Genomic DNA, 23,028 nt, shown 5'->3' on the forward strand with positions numbered 1-23,028 from the left:
GAGGCTCACTCTGTCACCAAGGCTGGAGTGCAGTGGCACAATCTCCATTCACTGCAACCTCTGCCTCCCAGATTCAGGCGATTCTCCTGCCTCAGCCTCCCAAGTAGCTGGGACTACAGGTGCATGCCACCATGCCCGGCTATCTTTTGTATTTTCAGTAGAGACGGGGTTTTGCCATGTTGGCCAGGCTGGTCTCAAACTCCTGATCTCATGTGATCCACCTGCCTTAGCCTCCCAAATTGCTGGGATTACAGGTGTGAGTCACTGTGCCTGGCCTGTTCTAACTACTATTGATGAGTAATTTGTTTAATTCTGATAAAAGTTCTATGAAGTAAGTACAATTTTAAATCATCATTTTACAGATTTCAGAGGGGTCACCTAAGGTGCCCAAGGTAAGTGGCAGAGCCAGGATTCAGACTTAGGCAGTTTGGCCTTTGCACCTGTATACAGAACCACTTCCCTGTGCTGAGTTTTGATAGAGATAGGACAACATACACGTTCCTTCCTCTGTATTTTGGGTATTCCCATTTCTTCTGAAAGCAGGCACTGTATCCTCTGTCCAAAAACAAAACATCCGGGGCCAGAGAGATCACCTGGCCACTCTTCCCTAGAGAGGGAAAGTATGAATGTGTATGAGCCATTGGCAGCCCATAGACCCATTGGTGGGCCCAAGCCTTTGGACTTCTTCCATGACATTATTCTGCCTACTTTGTTAGTCCTCAGAATCCCTAGAACATGTCTGTGCTACGCTCTCAGTAACTGCTTAGAGAACTATTTATATAGTATATAACACAATAAAAATAAAACCTGTTTAGAACATTTATATAGTATTAAAATTTATATAAAGTAACATAATAAAACACTATAAATAATATAGTGTTTCATTTTTAAATTTTTAGATTTATAGTCATTAAAAGGAAAGCGAAATTCTGTAATACTGGGCAATATATAGAAAACATCCTTAAAACTGAATTCAAAAATTTTTTTTTTTTTAGATGGAGTTTTCACTCTTATTGCCCAGGCTGGAGTGCAGTGGCATGATCTCGGCTCACTGCAACCTCTGCCTGCCAGGTTAAAGTGATTCTCCAGCCTCAGCCCTCCGAGTAGCTGGGATTACAGGCATGCGCCACACCACCACACCTGGCTAATTTTTTTGTTTTTAGTAGAGACGGAGTTTTGCCATGTTGGCCAGTCTGGTCTCGAACTCCTCACCTCAAGTGATCCACTCGCCTAGGCCTCCTAAAGTCCTGGGATTACAGGCGTGAGCCACCGCACCTGGCCAAAATGGAATTCTGGATTGATTGATTTTTTTTCCCCTAAAATATTAGGAAGAGAATAGTTATGGACACTTGATTTAGGTTTTCTCATTCTCTTTGTTGATATATAATTCAGAAATTTATAAATATTAAACTCTCTGTTGTGACAAATTAGATTACTACTCAGCAAATAGCCATTTCCTTTTTCCTGCACCTTCTTGCTCCACTGACTTTGGGCTTGGCCAATGGAATGAAAGCAAACATGTTAAGAGCAGAGGTTTTAAATGATCTTGCTCCATGTAGCCACTGCCCCTTCAACCTGATCCCAGAAAGAGAGACCCATGAAGTGGACCTGAACCTCACCAGCAGCCTGAAATAGAGCCACCCCAGCCAACTCTTGGACCTATGACCAAGGAAGTGAATGCTTATTGGAAGCCATTGAAATTTTGGAGGTGTTTGTTATGCAGTATTATTGCAGCAGAAACCAGACTACCATGGAAATCTTTATAGTGGTAAAAAAAGGAAGTCATGTTTACTAACAACTTACATATGCCAACTGGTTTATATTCATTAACCCATATAATCCTTACAACAACATCATGTGGTAGGAACTATTACTATCCCATTTTACAGATGAGAAGACTGAGGCACAGAGGGGTTAAGTAACTTGCCCAAGATTGCATTCCAGGCGTAGTAAAACATGGATTTAAATCCAAGTCTATATAATTATAAAACTTATGCCTTTTTTCCCACTACTACCTCATATAAGTTTGCATTATTCTTTATTTTATTATATTATTATTATTTTTTGAGACAGAGTTTCACTCTGTTGCCCAGGCTGGAGTGCAGTAGTCTGATTATGGCTCACTGTAGCCTCAATCTCCCAGGCTCAAGCGAACCTCCCACCTCAGCCACCTGAGTAGCTTGAACTACAGGTGCATAGTACCACACCTGGCTAAGTTTTTTATTTTTATTTTTTGTAAAAACAGAGTGTGACTATGTTGCCCAGGCTGGTCTCAAACTCCTTGCCTCAAGCGATCCCCCCCTCTTAGCTTTAGTGCTGGGATTACAGGCATGAGCCACCATGCCTGGCCCTACATGATTCTTTGAATCCCAGGTATAAAACAAGAATTTTTAAAATAAAAATTATGTCTGGGCACCATGGCTCATGCCTGTAATCCCAGCACTTTGGGAGGCCGAAGCGGGCAGATCACGAGGTCAGGAGTTCGAGACCAGCCTGGCCAACACAGTGAAAACCCGTCTTTACTGAAAATACAAAAATTAGCCTGGTGTGGTGGTGCGCATCTGTAATTGCAGCTACTCAGTCAGGAGGCTGAGGCAGGAGAATCTCTCGAACCCGGGAGGTGGAGGTTGCAGTGAGCCGAGATTGCACCACTGCACTCCAGCCTGGTGATAAAGCGAGGCTGGATAAATAAATAAATAATAAATAATAAATAAATAAATAAATAAAATAATAATAAATAAATAAATAAAAATAAAATAAAACTTATTTAAAATAATACACAAATCAGTATTATTATTCCAACAATAATAAAATATTTTAAAAGGAAAATAACACCAAAGAGAAGATGAAACATTTGATTCTACTTGTTCAATGTTAAACATTATAAGAATAGAGACTCGTGGCAATTGGAACAAGCTATTAGAATTCAGACACCAGTAGCTATATCTGAGGAGTTAAAATGTTTCTTCGTGGGCATTATTAAAAACCAAATAAACCTGGAAGGGCTGTTTTCAAGTTTCCAGCAACAAGAAATAGAGGGTTTATTCTATTCTGTAATTCTTGTGACAAACTGTACCTACTTGTCTTGAGAGTTATTCATGCTTTTGTTCATCCAGACAGGCCTCGGGTCAGAACCCGCTCAGCAAATGACCCAGATGCTGTGGTAGACAAAGTCTGTGACATATGGTTTCTGCCCTCAAAAGACTTAAAGTTTCACTGGGAAGCCCAGAAGTAGGTTGAAGCATATTGGGTTGCTCTTCAAGCTGCTCCCGTTTATTTTTGGTGGAGGGTGATAGTGGAAGGCAAAGTGCGCAAGCTACGGGAGATGCTGACCCCAAGGGGCCCTTTCTTCAATTTTCCCTCAGCTGCCACTGCAGATCTTTTTCACTCTTTTCAGAGGCAGTGAGAGAACAGGTCTGTTGGCATTCTTTGCTGTCCAGTCCTACAGGGAGGGTAAAAGAAAGAGAAAGATGGGGCAGCAGGGACCCTGGCTTTCCAAGGACTGTGACCATTTTGCCTCATAGCTCTTCATACCTTGGCAGTGGATGGAGAGCCAAAGTAACCCTGGCACCTTCCCCTCCTTGTTCTGTGCCCATCTCCCTTCATGCAGTGCCATCCTCTCCTCCTCCTGGAGGCTGGCGCTCTCCTGCTGTGGCCTGACTGCCCAAACCCAGACCCCTCCTCCAGGCCTGCTTTCCTCACCAGCCCCAGTGCCCCATACCATGTCCTCCGATTCCTCATGACTAAAGTTTGCTCTCACTCCCATCAGAATGTCTCTGATGAGTTCATTCATACTGCGACTTTGGCAAAATGGCTCCCTTTATTTTTTTTCTTGTTTTTGTTTTTTTTCTTGAAGGAACAATTAAATGTCCTATTTGGATAAATCATAAATGGTGGGATTTCAGGAACCAAGAAATATGAAATGATAATAGCTAAATGTATAATACTATATGTCAGGCAAATGTACTATCTCATTGAATCCTCATAACAACCCAGTGAGATAGGCACTATTATTATGTCAATTTTACAGATGAGGAAACTGAGGCACAGAGAAGTTAATTCAGTTGCCGAAAGCCATGCAGCTAATAAGCGATGGAGCTGGAATTCAAGCCCAGGCAATGTGCCCTGGAGCCTCACCCTTAACATCTATGTGAAAGAGGCGAGAGATATTTCTGGTGTGAGTGTTTTCATGGCAGCCCACAGACCATATCTCTTGGGTGACACTATGCCATCCAAAGCCTGACCAAAGTCCTGAGATCAAATCCTAAGTGATGAACATTGCCTAACGCTGTCTACTTGAGGAGAATGAGTACAGACAATGAGGAAAGCCAAGGAACTCTGGTTCTAGCACATACCTGACATTATTTTGTTCAACCCCATCAGTTCCCACATGAAGAAATAGAATCAAAGAAGTTTAACTGATTTGACTGGACCTCCTGACACTTGTTCTGTGACCTGAAAGTGCCAGCCAGTCACCTCCGTCTTCCCCACCCCCACCATAAAATCAGTTTGCCAAATTATATTGATCCTCAACCTCAAAATGTCTGTCACAGCAATTGCCTTGTTTCTGCCCCTGATGCCAGTCAGGTTGCTCATTACCTCGCACTTGTCCCAGTACCTTCTCTGACCTCCCTGCCTGCATCTCTTTCCCCACCCCTCTCTATTTCTCATAACCATGCACAACTGTCGGCTGATGTTTCTCAAAGCCTAGCTTTTACCTTGAATGCAAACCTAGGGTACAAAGGGCCTGGATTCAAATCTCGATTTACCATTCTGTCACTGAACAGACTCAGCCATTGCGGTTAAACACAAAAACAGGCGAGGTGAGACCACAGAGGTTTAAAAGCTCAGCTCGCGTCACTGAACGGGACAGAGGCATCAACCTACAGCATTGGGCCAAAGTAGCAACCTCGATAAGTCAAAATCAGTACTGAGAGACATGTGAGTTATGAAACCCAGCAGTCTTATCTTTGTTCTGAGCACAGTCGGGGGTGGGGAAAATGAGGGCCACATGGAGCGGGTGGGCGGGATGGTGGGGAGAAAGGGAATCCCCACATCCGCTGCCTATTGCACTTCTCAATGAAAACGTCTCCCCTCCCTAGAAACAGAAGCAGAAATGAAACTTTAGCCAGAGCCAAGGGTTATAGCAGGGCAGGAAGACCAGAATTAGGAGAAAACTCTGTCTATGAATATGAAAACCAGCCTCCCCTCTTTACAACTCCAAGGCACTGAGTAGAGACAGCGAGGGAGCTTAGCTCAGAGGAGCCAGGACCAGGCAGCCTGCATTCAGATGCACACCTACCACCCCAGAAAAGCAGGACCTCTGTCCTCAGTGTGCGATTCTAATTACTCCACGCTATGTACCTTTAAAACAACGGGAGCATGGAGTTTACTGTGTCCTGAGGTAGGAAGCTAAGTTTACAGATGAATCTGTGATGAAGGAGTATCAGTTGCTTCATTCTAGGAATGGACCAGATTACTAGAGATTTAAACAGTTTAGGGAAATGGGCAGAAATGAGGCTAGTGAAATTCAGTCTCACAAAGCTGGAAGGTCATGCTTCAAAGTAGCATCCACGAGACATTTAAATGGAGCCCTAATAAGTAGAATTGCAGAAAATAATGAGGAAAGAGCCCTAGGGCTAGATAATAATATCATCAACAGTCTAGTTGCAAACAGGGGATTTCCTTGTAAAGCAAAGTAATAGTTCCTCTCTGTAAATGGTTTCTCACATCTCATTTAGAATCCTGGGTGCAATCCTGGGCTTGTAGCTACCCAGAAACTGAGAATTGTGTTAAAAAGGGAACAGAAGAGAAAAAAGGAAAGGTTGGTCTGGGACTCAGGAACATGCTATAATATTTTTTAAAGGCATTTTTTTTAACCTCTTCTCGAGCTGAGTACAAAAAAAAAAAAAAATCATTCCTTAAACTGTGGTTCAGGGGTCATGAGTATCAAATAAGGGTCCCCGCAATTATTTTATCTATTTATTAATTTATTTACAGACGGGATCATGCTCTGTTGCCCAGGCTAGAGTGCAGTGGTGTGATCATATGTCACTGCAGCTTCCACTTCCCCGCCTCAAGCGATCCTTCTGCCTCAGCCTCCCAAAGTCTTGGGGATTACAGGCTTGAGCTACTGTGCCTGGCCCACACAATTCTTTTTATGTCTTTGGCCTCACCCTTTGCTGACTTGGCACTTTTTACTGGCATATATTTTTGAGATAAGACTTCTAAATTATAGGGAGAGAGTGGCGGGTTTTAAGCTGAGAGAAAGGAAATGGAATAATTTTGAAGTTAGCATTAATTTCAGCACAGTCAGGTACATATAAAATCAGGTTATTGTAGAACCATCAGTTCAGGGTAAGCTCCAACTTCATGAAATCAGAAACGCTTCAAACCACAGCTCTTTGCCAGCAGAGATCAACAAAAGACCAGATCAAAGAACAGAAAGGCCATGGAGTTTGTGGCCAGAGAGACACTAGGAGATGTGGGGATTCCAGCCCTTTTCATCCAGTTAGAATGCAATTCTCTTATGATATTTAATACGTTTTGAATCCACATCCTAAGACCCTGCTATCTCTTTCCTGTATGCAGTGAGAGAAAGGGAGAGGGAGAGACTCCTTAGACCTGTGCCATCCAATATTGCGGCTATCAGGTACTTAAAATGTGGCTGGTCTTGTAAATGCTGTTAAGTGTAAAAATTTAACTGAATGCCTGAAAGAATGTAAAATATCTGAATTTTTTTTTTTTTTTTCCCGAGACAGTCTTGCTCTGTTGCCCAGGCTGGAGTGCAATGGTGCTATCTTGGCTCACTGCAACCTCCGCCTCCTGGGTTCAAGCAATCTCGTGCCTCAGCCTCCAGAGTAGCTGGGATTACAGATGCACACCACCACCCCCGGCTAATTTTTGTATTTTTAGTAGAGACAGTTTTCACCATGTTGACCAGGCTGGTCTCGAACTCCTGACCTCATGATCCACCCGCCTCGGCCTCCCAAAGCGCTAGGATTACAGGCATGAGCCACCGTGCCCGGCCATGAACATTTTTTTAATGTTGATTATGTATTGAAATGATAATATTTCTGATGTATTGGGTTAAATAAATTATTAAAATCAGCCAGATGCAGTGTCACACTCCTGTAACCCCAGCACTTTAGGAGGCCAAGTCAGGAGGATTCCTTAAGCCCAGGAGTTTGAGACCAGCCTGGGCAACATAGGGAGATCCACATCTCTACAAAAAAAAAAAAAAATAGATTAATTAAATAAAATAAATTGTCCCTTCTCTTTCTACTTTTCTTAAAGTGGGTACTAGAAGGTTTAAAATTCACATGTAACTCACACTGTCTTGGACAGTCCTGCTTTAGACTTTCAAACAGTGGAATAAATTCTTTTTTTTTTTTTTTTTGAGATGGAGTCTCGCTCTGTCACCCAGGCTGGAGTGCAGTGGTGCGATCTCGGCTCACTGCAAGCTCCGCCTCCTGGGTTCACGCCATTCTCCTGCCTCAGCCTCTGGAGTAGCTGGGACTACAGGTGCCCGCCACCACACCCGGCTAATTTTTTGTATTATTTAGTAGAGACAGGGTTTCACCATGTTAGCCAGGATGGTCTCGATCTCCTGATTTCGTGATCTGCCCGCTTCGGCCTCCCAAAGTGCTAGGATTACAGGCGTGAACCACTGCGCTCGGCCTAAACAGTGGAATAAATTCTAGGATAGCAGTTTGCATTGCCCTTGTTAAATTTCTGGGATAAGGGAGAAAACTGATAAAATGAGAGTTTGTTTTCATTTTCTTTTTTCAGGAATATAATCTCAAATTGCTCAGGCCCAATTGCTGTCAGTTGGAGTGGATGTTTGGGTTTAATGAATGCTTGTGGTACAGAAACTTATTAATAATATTTAAAGAAATACAGCCGGGAGAAATACAGGACACAGTGAATGGGCTCATTCTTTGGCATAATTTCATGTGAATTAAATGAAACCCATAAAGTCCACATAAACCTACACCATGGCTTGCAAAAACACTGTTTATCACAGAAGACAGAAAAATGCCATCATTTATTCGTCTTTGTATGCTAGAGGAAACTGAGAAAATGTTAGTCCAAATAGAACACTCAACTCTCTGTTGTACCCCAGACTGTTGTATCTGAAAAAGAAAAAAAAAAAGAAAGAGCAGAACTCTTTCTAATGGTAGATGTTTTTTTCCCCTGAGTGAATCAGAGAACAGCCTGTGGTCTAAACCAAAAAAAAAAAAAAAAAAAAAGCCTTATGTAAACGGGTAAAGACATGTGCATGGGTGTGGAATTATTCATGAAGCTACAAGACTGAAGAAAAACTCCCCTCTCTCCCCTCTAGAAAGACTGAGATGATGTATAATTCTTACAATCCAGGTGGCTTCTTACTTGACAGTTGCCCTTTTATATCCACGAACATGAGAAGCAATTACTTGACACAATCTTTTTTATGCTGTTTTTTAAATTAGAAAATTGATTTATGTGAATACACAAACTAAAAATTGATTATAAAAACAACTAAACATGTGTCATTCTAGGCAATTCTAGGCAGCCTAGACACTGCTAGTATTGACATGTACCACTGAAAAGAAATGAGATTATGAACTATTTTGGGGTTAGTACAGACAGCTGAGTGATTTGTACATACTCAACATTCTTATTGAGATCATCTAATACCTCTCTGTAAATTTGTTGAAAAGTAAGTGACTTGAAGCTTTTCATTATCAATTTTAGGAAAATACCTTCAAGTCTACTTGGAGGAATCCCCAACATTTTCAACAGGATGTCAGAATGACCTTGGGCTATGTTGGCAAAGCACAATGGGAAGAAGACAACCGATTGAAGGTCAAACTAGGCCTTAAAAAAAATTGTTCTTCCTAAACGAAACTTTATGTAAGACCCAAGCTTCCTTTATGTAAAAATAGGATACTCACTAGGCTTTGGGGCTGACAATGGTTTTTAAATCTTGCTAATCTTCCTGGAATGAAACCAGCATGACTCAAAGAGAAAAAGAGAGTCTATAATATTTTCGAATCCCTGAGTTCTTTTCTTTATATATTAAAAAGGATTACTAGGTTGGGTGTGGTGGCTCACGCCTGTAATCCCAGCACTTTGGGAGACCGAGGGGAGAGGATCACCTGAGTTCGAGACCAGCCTGACCAACATGGAGAAACCCTGTCTCTACTAAAAATACAAAATTAGCCAGGCGTGGTGGCACATGCCTGTAATCCCAGCTACTCAAGAGGCTGCGGCAGGAGAATTGCTTGAACTCGGAAGGCAGAGCCAAGATCGCACCACTGCACTCCAGCCTGGGCAACAAGAGTGAAACTCTGTCTCAAAATAATAATAATAATAATAAAAGGGATTACTTGCATAACATAATTGTTCTTTTAAAATTACTGGCAGTATTGCTGAATGTATTTAGATTGTTTCACCAAGTGACAACAACTGAATTCATAGAGATTCATCAACAAGACCTGATACAAAAAAAAATGTAAGCATATTATAGCGGATACTTCCAAGACTCTTGGTCTAACACGTATTAGAAAGTAGGAGCCCAGGCACAGGGGCTCCCGCGGGTAATCCCAAAGCTTTGGGAAGCCAAGGCAGGTGGATGGCTTGAGCCCAGGAGTTAGAGACCAGCCTGGGCAACATGATGAAATCCCGTCATCACAAAAAAAAAATGCAAAAATTAACTGGGCGTGGTGGCGCGCACCTGTAGTCCCAGCTACTCGGGAGGCTGAGGTGGGGGGATCACCTGAGCCCAGGGAAGTTGAGGCTGCTGTGAGTCATGGTCATGACACTGCCCTCCAACAGATTGAGACCCTGTCTCAAAAAAAAAAAAAAAAAAAGAAAGAAAAGAAAGAAAAAGAAAATTAGGGCCGGGCGCAGTGGCTCACACCTGTAATCCCAGCACTTTGGGAGGCCGAGGCGGGCGGATCACGAGGTCAGGAGATCGAGATCATCCTGGCTAACACGGTGAAACCTCGTCTCTACTAAAAATACAAAAAATTAGCTGGGCGTGGTGGCGGGCGCCTGTAGTCCCAGCTACTCAGGAGGCTGAGGCAGGAGAATGGCGTGAACCCGGGAGGCAGAGCTTGCCGTGAGCCAAGATGGCGCCACTGCACTCCAGCCTGGGTGACAGAGCGAGACTCCGTCTCAAAAAAAAAAAAAATAATAATAAAAGTAAAAATAAAGCAAATTAGAAGGAAAATACAAAATATGACAGATTTTAAAATACCTTTAGGTTCATGCAGTTTGTTTAACTCTTGTCCTTATTATAAAGCCATAGACATTAGAGATCCAGAAAGAACCTGTAAAAACAGTTGTACAGCGTAGTGGTGCAGAGTACAGGAAATGGTGTTTAATTTCCTGAGTTCTGAACCTAACTCTGTGACCCAATAGTTGTATAATGTCAGGCAAGCTATTTAACTCCTCGGAAACCCACTTTCCCTCATGTGTAAAACAGCGACAATCATAATACCTATCTTATAAGGTTATGGAGTTAAATTAGGTTATTTATCTTGCACAAAGAAAGGACTCAATCCTTGCTGGTTATGATGATTTAATCCAGCACTTTCGTTTCACAAGCGAGGGATCTGCAGTAAGGAGACTTATCTCTGGTCTCACCATTAGGTTGAGACAGATCCTCAGCTAGAATCCAAAGTGCTCTTACCACTTTTCCACAACTTTTGCTTTGTCCTTTGCATTTTAAAATTATTAATTTCCTATTGCACCTTTTCGTTATAGACCCCAAGTGCAACTAGATACAAACACCAGGAAAATACATACCACATCTTAATAATTTAAAAATTGTGAAATTGGCTAAATTGTAATAGATTTAATCTTAGGCCGGGCGCGGTGGCTCACGCCTGTAATCCCAGCACTTTGGGAGGCCGAGGCAGGTGGATCACCTAAGGTCGGGAGTTCGAGACCAGCATGACTAACATGGAGAAACCCTATCTCTCCTAAAAATACAAAATTAGCTGGGGTTGTGGTGCACGCCTGTAGTCCCAGCTACTCGGGAGGCTGAGGCAGGAGAATCGCTTGAACCTGGGAGACGGAGGTTGTGGTGAGCCAAGATCGCGCCATTGCACTCCAGCCTGGGCAACTAGAGCGAAACTCCGTCTCAAAAAAAAAAAAATTTAATCTTAAGAGATCATTAATTAGCATGAGTTAATCATTTTTCTTTAAATCTTACATAATCTAGAAAGCTTCAAACGTGCCAGCTTTACTGCGACTCTTTCCACGTTTTCTTTCTATTTGTCTCCCTCTGGTGGATTTAAAAAAATACTTGCTCTTATTAGGTTGGTGCAAAAGTAAATGTGGGTTTTGCCACTAATGGCAAAAATGCCCTCGACAGTTGCCCTTTTATATCCACAAACATGAGAAGCAATTACTTGACATAATCTTTTGTATGCTGTTTTTTAAATTAGAGTATTGATTTATGTGAATACACAAACTAAAAACGGTTAGAAAAACAACTACATTTTTGTGGATATAACTAATTTATGTGGATATAGAATGGCAAAAATGCCATTAATGGCAAAACCAGCAATTACTTTTGCACAAACCTAGTATTTTCAGAAGTACTGTATGGGTTATTTGGGATAGGTTTTACTCTTTAAGAGTTCACCTGTTGTCTCCTGGTTCACGGTACAGAACCTCTAGAAGACGGCCTTGCCTTAATGGAAGTCTTTGCAGAAGCTCCAATTCAGGGAGGGTAGAAACAGGCCAAGGACACCTGTTCCCTAAACCCACATGAGCACCATGAAGCACATGTGAAGGTGCATATGTTATATTCAGAGAACTTCAGTTGCTTGAAGTGACTGAGAAGAAAGTACAAGAAATTAGGGAGCAAAGGCTAGGGCAGGAGACCAAACACAAAGGGAAGCAGGGGCCAGGTCATGGGGCCTTTCAAGTTATATTTGAATTTTATTTTGTAGACAGGTAATGAAGGTTATATTAGTTAGAATTAGGCTGCAAAAAGAAAACTCAAATAAGTGGTTTTTTGAAAAAACAGATGTTGGCCAGATGCAGTGGCTCACACCTGTAATCCCAATGCTTTGTGAGGCCAAGGCAGGCAGATCACTTGAGGCCAGGAGTTTGAGACCAGCCTAGCCATCATGGTGAAACTCTAGTAAAAATACGAAATTAGCCAGGCGTGGGTGATGCGTGTCTGTAATCCCAGCTACTTGGGAGGCTGAGGCACGAGAATCGCTTGAACCCGGGTGGTGGAGGCTGCAGTGAGTTGAGATCGTGCCACTGCACTCCAGCCTGGGCAACAGAGTGAGACTCTGTCTCAAAAAAATAAGAAATACATAAATAAAAAACAGGTGTTTATTTCTGTCTTATGAAAAGAAGTCAGGAAGTAGAAAGTCCAGGGTTTTAAAGCAAGCTCCCTGTCATCAAGGATCCAGGCTCCTTCCAATTCTTCCCTTCCTAGGGTGTGGCCCTTGTCATCATATATATTTATCTAGTTGGACATCTACACTGGCAAGTGAATTTCTTTTTTTTTTTTTTTCAGAAAATAAACTAACCCATTTCTATCCTCATACCAGTTCTGCCGCTTTGTTCTCTGACTCCTCATTTTACTAGAAGAAAGAACAATGAAATGAGAGTGAGAAGAAGGTGTGGGAAACTGGAGCTTAGGAGAGTGAGTATCTCAGAAAACAATAGAGGAGTGCTTTAAACGATGTAGATTAGTCACATGAAGTCTGAAGCTTAGTTTTTTTTTTTTTTTTTTTTGAGATGGAGTCTGGCTCTGTCGCCCAGGCTGGAGTGCAGTGGCGCTATCTCGGCTCACTGCAAGCTCCGCCTCCCAGGTTCACGCCATTCTCCTGCCTCAGCCTCCCGAGTAGCTGGGACTACTACAGGCGCCCGCCACTACGCCGGGCTAATTTTTTGTATTTTTAGTAGAGACAGGGTTTCACCGTGTTAGCCAGGATGGTCTTGATCTCCTGACCTCGTGATCCGCCTGCCTCGGCCTCCCAAAGTGCTGGGATTACAGGCATGAGCCACCGCACCCGGCCTGAAGCTTAGTTTTTATTAGAGCTAGCAGTGAGGTTACTGGTGACCTTGGAGAAGGTGTGTCGGCACTTTTTTCGTAGAGCAGAACCCTGTTTAATGTTGAAGCTCACTGACTAGAATCATACCTTTCTTGCCTCTCACAATAATGTTAATGATGGAATCAAATCGTTGGGGAAGAAGTTAGCTGCCAGTGAACTGAGGAGTGAAGGGAAGGAACAAAAAGTGGGTAGAGAAAGTAAGAGTCAGCCTTCAAGAAATCTGAATGAAGAGGCAGTGGCCTGTCCTCATCCCTAATGTGCTCTTGACCCAAACAATGTTCCTTGGGATTAGCATCCAACATGAAAGAGCTGTGGACACCTCAGTTGTGTTCATGGAAAAAGTCGCAAACTCTCTTACTGATTTGTACCTTGTTTTTTGTTTTGTTTTGTTTTGTTTTGTTTTGAGACAGAGTATCCCTCTGTCGCCCAGGCTGGTGTGCAGTGGCAACATCTCGACTCACTGCAATTTCTGCCTCCTGGGCTCAAGCGATTCTCCTGCTTCAGCCTCCTGCGTAGCTGGGATTACAGACAGGTGCCATTACATCTGGCTAATTTTTATATTTTTAGTGTAGACAGGGTTTGGCCATGTTGCCCAGGCTGGTCTTGAACTCTTGACTTCAAGTTATCCACCCGCCTTGGCCTCCCAAAGTGTTGGGATTACAGGCGTGAGCCACCACACCCACCTGTACCTTCTGCTTCAGCTGCGTTCCCATGGTTACAGGGATCCTGCTTATTTGGGGCGTTGGTGGCCTCTACTTTCCCCTTGGTTTAATGAGTTTTTACTTCTCAGCACTTTCCTTAGAACACAGTCTTACTGTGTTTTTCCTTCTGGCTGCTACCACATCCAACAGAGCTAACAGCTCTGACCAAGCTTCTCTCGCATGAATACAAAGGGCATCACATCCCCTCTTGACCTGGTGTACCCTCTCTAAGAGGAACCTGAACATGAAGCAAGATAGATAGGGCAGGAGCTGGGGAGCAGGAAGGTGGGGGGTATCTTTTCTTATTTTTTTCAGATAAGAGAGATGCTGAAAATGGAGGGAAAGTAGGGGATATTTGATGCAGGGAAGTCCCTGGAAGACAGAGAAGATGAATCCAGGACACAGGTGTAGAACCGGCCCTACTAAACAAGGGCTTAAGTGAAGGTAAGTTTGAAGCAAAGGTGAATAAGATAGGAAACTAAGAAAAAAATATATTATCAGTAGAGTTATCTTAGATGACTGAAAATTCAATTGGTTCTGATTTAATTCACACTTATGTAGTCTTTATGTTTCATGCAATATACTTGGATGGAACATGAGATTATCATACACGTTATGTATTTTCATATACATTATCTATTTTAATTATCACATATATATAACTATATATAGTCAAAATGTATCAACTTAGATTTATATACAGTAATATGTCACATTTTATTTATTTTTATTTTTTGAGACAAAGTTTTGCTCTATCACCCAGGCTGGAGTGTAGCAGTGCAACCAGGCTCACCACAGCCTCAATCTCCCTGGCTCAAGTGATCCTTCTACTTCAGCATCCCAATTAGCTGGGACTATAGGCATGCACCACCACGCCCGGCTAGTTTTTTGACTTTTTTTATAGAGACAGAGTCACCCTATGTTGCCCAGGGTGGTCTTGAACTCCTGGTCTCAATCCATCCTTCTGCCTTGGCCTCTCAAAGAGCTGGGATTACAGTCATGAACCACCATGCCTAGCCCCATATGTCACATTTTAAAAGGTGTTTCACATATATTATGAAAATTTATTTTTCTAGCAATCACTGCTGTATAGCTGGGATGCTAGCCATTGACTCAGAAGAACTAAGCCTTGAAATGAACTAAGGAACTAAGGAACTAAGCCTTGAACTAAACCTTGAAATGAATTGAGAAGCCTTGAAATGAGTTGAGAAGCATCAGGTTGCCTGCCCTAGGAACCTCGTGCTGGACAAATCTTCATTTTCTAGGTTCCTTTTTCTTGTCTTCCTTCAAAGAGCATGTAAGATCTGAATTTCTAAAAAATTTAAGTAAATTGGAGCAAAGTGGAGATAAGGACTGCTCTCTCTTAGAGACAGTGTTTCATTGTTCTCTCCTGGTTTTTAATAGAGTACAGGGAGACCATTAAAAAAAGACTCACTATTTCATCTTGTTGGTTATTTCTAGGGATTAAATCATAATCCTCATCCTTCATAAAATAAAATATGTCATTATCATTATAACAGGGAGCCCATAAAATGCACAATCCCAGTTCCTCAGCACTAGCTTGAATAGAGCTTTTCAGTGCCTTGGAGAGTTACATTAGGATACAAAATTTAGTAGCTAACATTTATTGAGCATTAATCCTGTGCTGGGTTCAATGCTAAGCACTTTGCATATATTATCTAATTTAATCCTCATTACAAGTCTTCAGGGTAGCTAGTATTACCATCTGCAGTTTCCAGATGAGAAATTTGAGTCACCCAGAGGTTAAGTGACTTTCTCTGCTAGTCAGCTGCCAACAGGATTTGCAGAGAGAAGCGCCATCTCTGTGTAATAAATAACACATCAAAATCCATCTTGTGTAAACTGGAGGTGGCTCACAGGTGACCCTTGATACTATGGAGTATTAATCCTGTGGTTAGAATGAAATTGGGAGCATCTAAGAGAATAAGAATAAGAAGAGGGAAGTGGCCGGGTACGGTGTCTCACACCTATAATCCCAGCATTTTGGGAGGCCAAGGCGGGCAGATTGCCTTAGGTTAGGAGTTCCAGACCAGCCTGGCCAATATGGCGAAACCCTATCTCTACAGCTGGGTATGGTGGCGGGTGCCTGTAATCCCAGCTACATGGGATGCCGAGGCAAGAGAATCGCTTGAACCCAGAGGCAGAGGTTGCAGTGAGCCAAGATCGCGCCACTGCACTTCAGCCTGGGTGACACAGCAAGACTCCATCTCAAAAAAAAAAAAGGAAGAAGAGGGAAGTGTGGTTAGTGTTAGATGATGGCCCTAGGAAGGCTCCATGCCAGGCACTGGAAGGCAAGGGTGAGATAGACAAGGTCCTGCTTCATCCTGGGTTCACAGTCTGGTGGGGCCGATTATGATTTAGTCTATAGGCCAGGCATTGTCTGGTCCTATTTATATTTAATTCATAATTCTAATTTTAATGGACACTTCATAGTTGTAACAATTTATTAGGTTTTCCTCATTTTTATTCATTTAAACCATTCTCTCATGGTTGTGTAGTTCAATTTTTTTTTTTTTTTTTTGCCAGTTTGGGGCCAATATAGGTAGACAATATTCCTACATACTTTTTGGTTTCTACTAAAATATTTTCTTTTCTTTTTTTTTTTTTGAGACAGAGTCTTGTTCTGTTGCCCAGGCTGGAGTGCAGTGGCGCGATCTCAGGTCACCACAAGCTCCGCCTCCCGGGTTCATGCCATTCTCCTACCTCAGCCTCCTGAGTAGCTGGGACTACAGGCTCCTACCACCACGCCTGGCTAATTTTTTGTATTTTTAGTAGAGACGGCGTTTCAGGGTGTTAGACAGGATGGTCTGGATCTCCTGACCTTGTGATCTGCCCGGCTTGGCCTCCCAAAGTGCTGGGATTATAGGTGTGAGCCACTGTGCCCGGCCTAAAATATTTTCTTAGAATAAATTTCTGTAGTACATTTACTAGGTCAAAGAGTATGAATATCTTTATGGTTCTCCCAATATATTATTACATTGCTTCCTAAAAGGGGTTGTTATTTACTCAGCAAATATTTATCAAGCATCTACTATATATCAGGACTTATACTAAGCACTAGGGATACATTATAAACAGACATGGTCCCTGTCCTCAAAGAAGAATACCAATTTATGTCACTAGAAATGTATACTTTAGGCTGGGTACGGTGGCTCACACCTGTAACCTCAGGACTTTGGAAGGCTGAAGCGGGTGGATCCTTTGAGCCCAGGAGTTCTAGACCAGCCTGAGCAATATGGCAAGAACCCTTTCTCTACAAAAAATAAAAAAAAAATTAGCCGGGGCGGTGGTGTGTGCCTGTAATCCCAGCTGCTTGGGAGGCTGAGGCTGAGGCTGAGGCGGGAAGATCACTAGACACCAGGCTGTTGAGGCTGCAGTGGCCTGAGATCACGACACTGCACTCCAGCCTGAATGACAGAGTGAGATTCTCTCTCAAAACAAAAAAAAAAAAAAAGAAAAGAGAAAAGAAAAGAAATGTATACTTTTAAATTTTGGTGCAAATCACCAGCACCAAAATTACAATTTTTAAAAGCTTGTACCTAATTCTTTTCTAAAGTTGCACTTAATGGTCAGGTATGTGCATTCTATTTTTATATAAATTATTTTTATATGTATGTGAACTCTTTTCTTTCTTTCTTTCTTTCTTTTTTTTTTTTTTTTTTTTGAGACAGTCTTGCTGTGTTGCCCAGGCTGGAGTGCAATGGTGTGATCTGGGCTCACTGAAACCCCCGCCTCCCGGGTTCAGGCGATTCTCCTGCCTCAGTCTCCCAGCTAGCTTGAATTACAGGCAGGTGCCACCACACCCGGCTAATTTTTGTATTTTTAGTAGACACGGGGTTTCGCCATGTTGGCCAGGCTGGTCTCGAACTCCTGACCTCAGGTGATCCACCTGCCTCAGCCTCCCAAAGTGCTGACATTACAGGCGTGAGCCACTGCACCCGGCCATTAATTCTTTTTTGTGTGAAATACCTTTGTGCATTTTTATAGCCCATTTGATTTTTTATTCTATTTATGAGCTTATTTTCCTTTTAAAACTGAAAAAGGTCTTTATGTCTTCTGTCATGTTTAATATATATTTCCAGTTACCTTACATTTTATTTTTATTATTTCGAATTATACATATGTTTAAAATTTTTATGTATTTGAGTTTGTCAGTCTTTTCTTTGACATATCTTGCTTTGGTTCTAAATTGAATGATCATTTTCCCACAGATGTGATAATTTTTTTTTTTTTTTTTTCTTGAGACGGAGTTTCTCTCTTGTCCCCCAGGCTGGAGTGCAATGGTGCGATCTCGGCTCACTGCAACCTCTGCCTCCCCGGTTCACGTGATTCTCCTGACTCAGCCTCCTGAGTAACTGGGATTACACGGGCTCGCCACCACGCCTGGCTAATTTTTGTATTTTTAGGAGAGACGGGGTTTCACCATGTTGGCCAGGCTGGTTTTAAACTCCTGACTGCAAGTGATCCGCCCGCCTTGGTCTCCCAAACTGCTAAGATTACAGGCGTGAGCCACTGCACCTGGCCCTGATAAATATTATATTCTATTTTCTGATAGTTTCCTTATACCTTAATTTTAATTGAATTTTAGAATGATTTTTAGAGTAAGATTTAGAATGAGTACTTTATCATCTGTTTGGTTGGTCTATATAATTGGAGCTACTTATGGTCTCTATCTCAGTGAATACTTCTCCAATATCTCTGTACTTTTTGCCTGTTTAAAAAACATTGTTGCTTTACAATATCTATTTATGTAGTCTTTCTCATTTATCTGGTTATTTTTCAGAATGTGTCTCTAATTTTTTTTCAGATTTCAAAATCTTATGGGGGGCCGGGTGGCGCAGTGGCTCACGCCTGGCAGATTACAAGGACAGGAATTCGAGACCAGCCTGGCCAATATGGTGAAACCCCGTCTCTACTAAAAATACAAAAATTAGCTGGGCGTGGTGGTGTGCGCCTGTAATCCCAGCTACTCGGGAGGCTGAGGCAGGAGAATCGCTTGAACCAGGGAGGCGGAGGTTGCAGGGGCCACTGCACTCCAGCCTGGGCGGCAGAGCGAGACTCCGTCTCAAAAAAGAAAAAAAATAAAAATAAAAAAGGGAACTTTTACTGAAACGGAGTTACATTGTAAGGCGGCAAGAACCTTCAAGTTCTAGTTATGCCACTGCTAATTGTCTGATCTTTCACAAGTTTAACTCTAAACCTCAGTTCCTCATCTGTAAACGAGGGATAACATTAATATTTATCTCACAAGATTTTCAGGACTGTTTAAAAATTCATGTAAGACATTTAGCATATTTCCTACGTGAACGCCTTGCGTAGGAAACACTAGAAAAGTTAATTATTACGATTAACTTGGGGGCAAATATCCATTTACAATGTGAAGTCTTCGATGTAATGGCTTCTTTTAGATTAAAGATCGACAAGAGTGTCACTGTCATGCTTTTCGTTTAACACCCACTTCAACGAGGTGCCCGCTGCGCCCGCGACCGCCGCCCCTTCCTGTGGTCGGATTTAAAGGGGGCCAAGCTCCACGCTTTAGCAGAACCCGAGGAGGGGCGGGAGCGTCGCCTGGGAGATGAGGGTGGGGCGAGTCTAGCATTCAGAGAAGGCTACCGGAGGCCAACCACCGGCACTTCCGGGGGGCGGGAGGAAGCGAAGGCGCGGCTCCCGACGCGACGCCCAGCAGCCAATCAGAAGGCGGGGCGCCCATTCAAATTGCGGCCTTCTGGGGAGCCGGCGCTGGAGGTGGTGAGTGGCCTGGGGACTGTCTCGAGGGGGTGCCCAAGGTGCCGGACCCTGCGGAGGGGCGAAGTTTCGGCACTGGGGAGGGCGTGCGGACGCTTTCCCTACAGGCGACCGCTGCTCTGCGGGCGGGTGGCCTTAGCTCCGGTCCCCCATTCAATTCCTTAGCATTCCAGGTCGGCGGCGAAGGGGTCCCCGAACGAAGGGCGCAAGGCAGCGTCTCTGCTGGGACCGGGAAGCCGGACTTCAGGGCCTCTCGGCCCGTGGGCTTCTCCCCGAGTCTCCCCGAGTCGGTTAGCATTAAGAGGTAATTCTTAGTCATAGCCGCTGGTAATGACTAGCAGAGAAGGAACAGAATCACCGGATGTTTTGGTTTGGATTGTGCTTGTTTTCCTTGTGATTCCTTCCAGTCCTCTTTAAAATCTGATGGTGAAACTCTTCAAACAGAAACCGTATTGATTTGTGCAAATCGCAAATGGTTTTTAGTTGCAAGAGAATTTCCAGAATCTTCTTTTTGCCTTTAAATTCATTTTATAACAGGAAAATTCTGTATTTTGAGTTGAAACGTTGATGGGAGATGTTTATAACCTGACGAATTTTTTTTGTAATGACTGTTACTTATGTAAAAATTTAAAAGCCTCATTTAAAAATTACCTTCCATTAATTTGTTCCTCGATAGCAATAATCTTTGCAATAGTTTGAACCAGTGTAATTTTAAAGGTTAGAACGCGGCATGCAAATTTAAAGTCTTGTTTACATCCTTGTAAGGAGTTGGATACAAAGTTGACTAAAAGCCAGGTCTCTTAGCTGTCACTGCTGTTCCCTTTCTTTAAAACGTTAATACCTGATAGATATTGTTGCTGTATATTTACATACACCTCTGTCTAATTTGTTGTCTTACTGCTAAAGGGCAGGTTGTCTGTTTATCTAATCTTGCATGGTTTTTCTCAACACAATTAATTTACAGTACTTATCGTACTTACTGCCTGTGGTACTTGGGAATAATCTGCCTCGTGACACCAATCATTTTAATCTTCTCTATAGGCATTCCTGTATTCAACATACGTGGGCCGGACGCGGTGGCTCACGCCTGTAATCCCAGCACTTTGGGAGGCCGAGGCGGGTGGATCACAAGGTCAAGAGATCGAGACCATCCTGGCCAACATGGTGAAACCCCGTCTATACTAAAAATACAAAAATTAGCTGGGCGTGGTGGTGGGCGCCTGTAGTCCCAGCTACTTGGGAGGCTAAGGCAGGAGAATCGCTTGAATACAGGAGGTGGAGGTTGCAGCAAGCCAAGGTCGTGCCACTGCACTCCAGCCTGGTGACAGAGCAAGACTCCGTCTCAAAAAAAATATTTTTATAAAAATAAAATAAAATGAACCTTCTTATGGAACATTGGCAAAAAAAAAAAAAAAAAAATACATGTAGCAGGTATTTATAAAAATACTTTGCTCCACACTCTGATTTAGGTGCTAGGGTTTCCTTTAGTCCTTCCCACTCCGCACACTGGGAGTACTTGAAAATCTATGTTGGCATGCACTTTTTACATCTTCTAAGTCACTTGACACATTTGGCCTGATATATGGCTTATCAGTATATTTCTTCTAGACTAAAGAAATGGGAATTGTATTGTTGTCTTTGAAGTCTACAGTATCTATCAGAGGGCCTGGCACTAATGGAAACTTAGTCAATATTTGTTGAATAATGATGGTAAGTTCTCTGAGAGACTTGCCTGAAGCTGCTTGGAAGCAGTATCTGAGCTGCAGATTGTGACCTATTGTAATGTATGCCTCTGGGAATTTACTTACACAATGGGATGTTCTCTATATATTTTTAAAGCTTGTTTGTAGTCTATATGATCTAAATCTTTTTTTTCTTTCAGTTTAGCAGATATTTTCAGAAATGGATACATAAGAAATGGCTGGAAATCAAATGAATGTCCAAAGAAGAGCTTAGGGTCTTAGTAACATTCTTTTTTAAATAACTGTCTGCCAAAATGTCATTACACAGTACTCATAATAGAAATAACAGCGGTGATATTCTTGATATTCCTTCTTACCAAAATAGTTCATCACTGAATGCCCTCACCCACAGTAGCCGACTTAAGCTGCATTTGAAGTTGGATATGTCAGAATGTGAAAATGATGATCCATTATTGAGATCTGCAGGTAAAGTCAGAGACATAAATAGAACTTACGTTATTTCTGCCAGTAAAAAAACAGCAGACATGCCCCTTACCCCTAATCCTGTAGGTAGATTGGCACTTCAGAGAAGAACTACAAGGAACAAAGAATCATCTTTGCTTGGTAGTGAGTTGGAAGACACAACTGAAAAAACAGCAGAAACACGTCTTACATTACAACGTCGTGCTAAAACAGATTCTGCAGAAAAGTGGAAAACAGCTGAAATAGATTCTGTCAAAATGACACTGAATGTGGGAGGTGAAACAGAAAATAATGGTGTTTCTAAGGAAAGTAGAACAAATGTAAGGATTGTAAATAATGCTAAAAACTCTTTTGTTGCCTCTTCTGTACCTTTAGATGAAGATCCACAGGTCATTGAAATGATGGCTGATAAGAAATACAAAGAAACATTTTCTGCCCCTGGTAGAGCAAATGAAAATATTGCACTTAAGTACTCAAGTAATAGACCACCCATTGCTTCCCTGAGTCAGACTGAAGTTGTTAGATCAGGACACTTGACAACGAAAGCTACTCAGAGCAAGTTGGATATCAAAGTGTTGGGAACAGGAAACTTGTATCATAGAAGTATTGGGAAGGAAATTGCAAAAACGTCAAATAAATTTGGGAGCTTAGAAAAAAGAACACCTACAAAATGTACAACAGAACACAAATTGACGCCAAAGTGCGGCCTGCCTCAGCTTAAGAGCCCAGCTCCATCAATACTGAAGAATAGAATGTCTAACCTTCAAGTTAAACAAAGACCAAAAAGTTCCTTTCTTGCAAATAAACAGGAAAGGTCCGCAGAAAATACAATTCTTCCCGAAGAAGAAACTGTAGTTCAGAACACCTCTGCAGCAAAAGACCCCTTAAAAGTAGAGAATAGTCAAGTGACAGTGGCAGTACGCGTAAGACCTTTCACCAAGAGGTATGTGACGCCTTTTAAAATCTAAAGCCAAGCAGTTACATGTAATGTACCTTTAATTCCTCTCTGCCTTTGGAAGGTCAGTGTATTCATGCATCTTCAAACTTGTTGGCAATACTTTTATATAGAAAGAACTTTTAGGTCTAGTTGTAGTGTGTTGATAATTTTTGATCACTGACTATAAAATTAAAAAATTGAATCACAATATTTTGTATATTGAGTTTCTCTAGATATATTGCTTTTAAAAAGTCTGAATAAGTCACTTAGGTCTCTAATGAAATCTGCTTTCAGATCTGCAATATATGCTGGAATGTTATACCTATCCCTTAAAAGGAGCCATAACAGGCCAGGTGTGGTGGGTCACTCCTGTAATCCCAGTGCTTTGG

General features: G+C 42.2%; 1 protein-coding gene across 9 annotated transcripts in view; it reads left to right on the plus strand.

Moving 5' to 3' along the window:
- The first annotated feature begins 19,443 nt into the window (after positions 1 to 19,443).
- KIF14 (kinesin family member 14) overlaps positions 19,444 to 23,028 on the plus strand; it is a 68,491-nt gene continuing 64,906 nt past the window's right edge. Inside the window, exons 1-4 of one of the 9 annotated variants that reach the window (XM_054449739.2) lie at positions 19,481 to 19,540; positions 19,703 to 19,841; positions 20,579 to 20,701; positions 21,420 to 22,645. In XM_054449739.2, coding sequence (XP_054305714.1) covers positions 21,534 to 22,645 — 1,112 coding nt within the window. In that variant the 5' untranslated portion in view covers positions 19,481 to 19,540; positions 19,703 to 19,841; positions 20,579 to 20,701; positions 21,420 to 21,533. The other 8 variants (XM_063647440.1, XM_063647429.1, XM_054449730.2 and 5 more) reach the window with 8 other exon arrangements.

This window comes from Pongo pygmaeus, chromosome 1 (genome assembly GCF_028885625.2).
Source record: "Pongo pygmaeus isolate AG05252 chromosome 1, NHGRI_mPonPyg2-v2.0_pri, whole genome shotgun sequence".
Lineage (NCBI taxonomy): Eukaryota > Metazoa > Chordata > Mammalia > Primates > Hominidae > Pongo > Pongo pygmaeus.